Below are 5,000 nucleotides of genomic sequence, written 5' to 3'. Positions count from 1 at the left end.
CTCCTTGGCTCCTCGGCTGCGGGGCTCCGGCGCCGGTGGCCCGGCAGAAGACAATCCCGGGCAGCAATCCCTTTCTCCTCCATGTCTCGCGTCAATCTGGACTTCAGGGAGTCAAAGCCAAAGTTCCTTTCCCCCAATTCCATCTCAACCATGGCCGAGATAACCCCCCCACTACGAGTCTCGTTGTGGAGGTAGGCTACCAGAGAAATTCCAAATCGGCGGGTCTTTCTTTCTTCAAAGGTGAAGAAGGATACCTAGTGCTCGTTTTACACCTGACGCCATTTCTAGCCACTGGGGGACCATAGGCAGGCTAGGGGTACGCATATTATTGTTACGAAACCTCATAAAGGGACATTTTCATGCCATGGGACCTTTAAACTTCTCACATGGAACGATTAGACTCCAGAAATAATACCCCAGTATCCCCCTCTCCTCATCTGTGTTGTAGAAGGCGTTTCTTGTATTCTGCATATAACGTGTAAGGGCTTTATATGTATATATGTATCATTAAAAACAGAGAACAAGTCATAGACTTGAAATTCATTGTTTGTCACTCAAATGGTTTATTCCGGTTCCTGGCAAAAGATTAAAGACGTCTCTATTTAAGTGGGGCTAAGAGAATTGGGATGACACGCTTCACGTCTTTTTTTTAATCATCAGAAAGTATGTATCTCCGTTACAGAGCGTGAGTCATCATGCTCAGACGACTTGGGCCTAAGAATAGTTTTACTAGATGGCATATTGGAGATTAGTTTTTGAACTGCATATTCTTTAAAAAGTCCACAATCTTAGGATTTCTTGACATTTCATTAGGGCCTAAAAGTACATTCAATTCAATAAAACAGAAATAATAACATGTTGCTCAAAGTTATAACAACAACTTTGAGCAACATTCAAAAAACCCATGGAGACAAAAGAGGTGGGTACAAAATCAAGTGTACAGCCGTTCGTATTGATCAGGATTGACTAAAGGATCGATCACAATTGATTATCTGGAGAAAGAGACTAGTGGCTCAGCGTCCAATACAATATTAACTGCTGTGTCGTGCACTGAAATATTTATAGTGATGCAGTGTAGTGGTTGCAGAGTTGGACTTACGAGTGGGGTGTTGTCAGGGTCTTGCGGGCTAAACCTCCACTCCTCTCTCTCTCTCGCTCTGCCTCCACCTCCCTACCCTTCTCTCCTCGACATTGAAGCTGAAACTTCATGGCCGCCACCGTTACTTGGGCTGCTATCAGACTTTAAAAAGAAGCATAAATAATTGCAGGTAACCTCAAAGGAACCAGCATCCTCTTTGCTGAAAGTGACAGGAGGAGAGGGGGGGAGCTGGTGGGCTGGGGGGGGGGGGGGGGGGGGGGGAGGCAGATTTCACACATCTCTCAATTCCTCAGCGACAGCGCTGGGCATGTGTGATGTTCACGTTCCTGGTTCCCTTGGATCTGGGGATGAGGCTGGAAAGGCAGCTCAGGAGCAACCCTGGGTAGAGCGAGTAAGAACCTGCGGCTGAGTTCAAATGAGATACCGCTATAAAAGTGTCAAAAAAATAAGTTTTTGTTTTTTTCTTTGTAGGAAACCGGCTGCTTGTGTTTGCGTGAGTGTGGGAGTTTGTATGTGTGCTATGCAGAACATCCTCTGTGTGGATGTCATCCGTTCCTCAGATGGTGTTTTGTGCGTTTGGTGCTGAATTGGGGTTCAAGTTTTGGGGTGTATCTCGGAGCTAACCACCAACTCCTCACTCAATCTCTCACTAATTCAACAACTGACAAATACATATTGTTTGTTTATTTAATAAAATTTGAGTGGTAATTTTTTTAACTGCTCTTTTCTGATGTAACTGCGTTGCACTTAGAAACACACCGGGGCAGTGAGACTTTCAATTAAACCAGTGCACAGGGGATGGTGAACTGTACAGTTACCATCGTTGAGGTTTCCTGCTGGCTTTTAAATGTGTCCATGAACAGTGAGTCTACTGAGGAGGGGTTAGGTTCTCTCAGTACTGCTGCTTCGAACGCTATATGGTCTCTCACACACTTTTGTTTCATCTTCATCGTTGTCTCAGTCAATTTGCTTGACTTGTTTATATTTGTTTATGTGTGTTTTGTGTTTTGATTGGGGGGCTGCATAGACACTAAACCACTTGAACGTGTGTGTGTGAGTGTGTGTGTGTGTGTTTGTGCGTATGTGTGTGTGTGCGTGTGTGTTTGTGCGCATGTGTGTGTGTGTGTGTGTGTGTGTGTGTGTGTGTGTGTGTGTGTGTGTGCGTGTGCATGTCTGTGTGTGTGTGTGTGTGTCTGCGTGTGTGTCTGCGTGTGTGTGTGTGTGCTTCTGTGTGCGTGCATGTGTTTCTCTTCCCTAGAACAATCAAAGTGGAGGTCTATGACTGGGACAGAGATGGAAGGTGACTATTTTATAGATGTGTTAGATGTTATAGATACAACATAAACCTCAATGTAAAGATAATCTGATTTCATAAAGTCTGTTGACATTTACCAAAGGTGGAACAAAAAAAATTGTTTTAGCCTATCCTTGATCCTATGATAGTTTCTGCATCCAACAGTTCAGCTTCCTCTCTCTCCCTCTCTCTTTTTTCTCTCTCTCTCTCTCTCTCTCTCTCTCTCTCTCTCTCTCTCTCTCTCTCTCTCTCTCTCTCTCTCTCTCTCTCTCTCTCCCCTCTCAGCCACGACTTCATAGGAGAGTTCACCACCAGCTACCGGGAGCTGGCCCGGGGGCAGAGCCAATTCAACATCTATGAGGTGAGTAATGCTTTCATTGTGGAAATATATATATATATAAATATATATATATATATATATATGTGGAAACCATTTTCTCTTCCTTCATTGGCCAGTCAGAGCCCTTCGCTGTGCCCCTGGACCCATTAATTCAGAGGATTAGTGAAGCCATCTCGGCGGTAGAGCGCATGCAATAGCCAATCATATTTCATATGTTCAGAAACACCATTGTTTTAAAGGGTGTTTTGGCCGCGCTGTTTGTCTTCCCGTTCACTCTCCTCTGCACTTATGCATGAAATGGATTTCATTCTCTTTTTGTTTGCTGCTATAGTTGCGTTGCTGTGAAGGATCGACACTTGTTTTCTGTTATAATCACCTGGGGGCAGCAATGCATACTAACGGCAGCCATTAGCCAGGCTGTAAAATTGGATTAATGGACGTTTCTGGGAATTGAGAAATTGTATGGTGTTCCCCCCCACACACTCTTTCACCGATAAATGGTTGACTGTCTAAAACAATTCCGTAAATGCCATTCCATCTATGGGACACAATTTGGTTTCACTGTTGTTTTCACGTAATTGGTATCGGGTTTTCACACGACAACAAATACGATGTTCCCGCTATTCTGCGTGCTAAAAGGTATATTGTAGTAGTGCCATATCCTATATGGATTGAATAACAATAGCAGCTGTCTGGAGGGTTTGGATCTCATCAAACTGCCCCAGAGGCCCACGGTGCCCGTCTCAGCGGACGTCCTATCTGGCGACACCTGTCCTTTGAATGTCAGCTTTATTATACATTGGTGTTGATTAGTCAGAACCACACAGTGGGACTGAAAGGCCCTTTAAGTTTTGCATCAGCAGGTTGTTCAAAGTGTCAGACGAATTGCCATCCCTCCACGTGAAATTAGCCTGTCAATTCCGTGCCTGCGGCCGTGGAGAATGGCGGTAATTAGCGGAGACATCTTTTGTCTTTAGCTTGACATTCAGCCTCGTCTGGTGAGGCGTGCTGGACCAATGGCATTGTGGCATCCTGAGCCTCGATGGTCAGACCACCTGGTTCACTATTCATATTCAAATGCACGCATTTCTCAAAGACATATGTCCTTGGCAAAAGTATTTTAGGTGTTCATGAGTAGGCTCTGGTGAATTTACAGCAGAACAGGTTATTATCTGTTACAGAACAGGGCTGCTTCGATCAGGCCGCCTAAGCAGACAAATACATGCACTTAATTACATTAAGTATAGTAATGGTGCAATGAGGGTGCCAGCTGATGCAGTTAAACAATATGTGTCAAACAGAATCATTGTGTGGCACAGTGGCAAGTTGGTTATATAGCTTGTTTTCAGTCCAAATATGAGCGACATGAATTTGGTTTTGTAAAGTGGTTGCATAAGTGGTCATCGTTCTGATGCTATAATATATTTGGTTCACCTTCAAAATTGCCAACAGATCATTTGTGTTTAAGTATGTATTTTTTTGTGTTTCCCTTTCTCTAGGTGATCAATTCAAAAAAGAAAATGAAGAAAAAGAAGTATGCCAATTCTGGAACAGTAAGCATTCCTGTCATTGGGCCTGTGTGTATGTGTATGAATCAAATACGACGGTGTCTGCTTTGGCAGGTTAAATGTGAGAGGTGTGTTACCTGCTACCCACATGCTAGCTGCTAATGGGTTTTTGAAGATAAAAAACATAAAAAACAACATTTATTTCCCATCATGTCATCATCTCCTTTTTCTTATTATCATTCAATTTCAACTTATTTTCTTCGTCCACGATTTACACAAATTATAATTATCCTCCTCCCCTTTTACCATTTACTTCGTCTCCATCTATTTCTTCTTCTTCTTCTTCTTCTTCTTCTTCTTCTTCTTCTTCTTCTTCTTCTTCTTCTTCTTCTTCTTCTTCTTCTTCTTCTTCTTGGTCTTCTTCATCTCCTCCCCCTCTCCTGTCAGGTGACCCTGCTCTCCTTCTCCGTGGAGTCAGAGAGCACCTTCCTGGACTACATCAAGGGAGGGTGAGTGGTCCTGATGTGGAACTTCTTTCTTAGAAACAGACATAAGTACGGCTGATAACAAAGTCTCTGCCAGCAGATTCACTCTGCTTATAATTGGGAGCTCTATCCTTTTGAGGAAAGTTCTCCTAATCAATGTGGTTCCTACTGTGACTATTTAAAGCAGAACTGAGGGCAACGTGCACTGTGGTATATGGCTGATAATGAGCACATCTTCAACGTATGAGGCTCAGGCTACACCCACTCACTGTCA

General features: G+C 43.6%; 1 protein-coding gene across 2 annotated transcripts in view; it reads left to right on the top strand.

Moving 5' to 3' along the window:
- LOC132461367 (copine-5-like) overlaps nt 1-5,000 on the top strand; it is a 111,430-nt gene that overhangs the window by 88,138 nt on the left and 18,292 nt on the right. For both annotated transcript variants that reach the window (XM_060056456.1, XM_060056464.1), the window contains 4 exons: nt 2,358-2,399; nt 2,679-2,754; nt 4,233-4,286; nt 4,689-4,750. In XM_060056456.1, coding sequence (XP_059912439.1) covers nt 2,358-2,399; nt 2,679-2,754; nt 4,233-4,286; nt 4,689-4,750 — 234 coding nt within the window. The remainder of the gene's footprint in view (nt 1-2,357; nt 2,400-2,678; nt 2,755-4,232; nt 4,287-4,688; nt 4,751-5,000) is intronic.

Source organism: Gadus macrocephalus, chromosome 1 (assembly GCF_031168955.1).
Source record: "Gadus macrocephalus chromosome 1, ASM3116895v1".
NCBI lineage: Eukaryota > Metazoa > Chordata > Actinopteri > Gadiformes > Gadidae > Gadus > Gadus macrocephalus.
The sequence above is the reverse complement of the archived record's forward strand: the minus strand, read 5'-3'. Positions and strand labels throughout refer to the sequence as shown.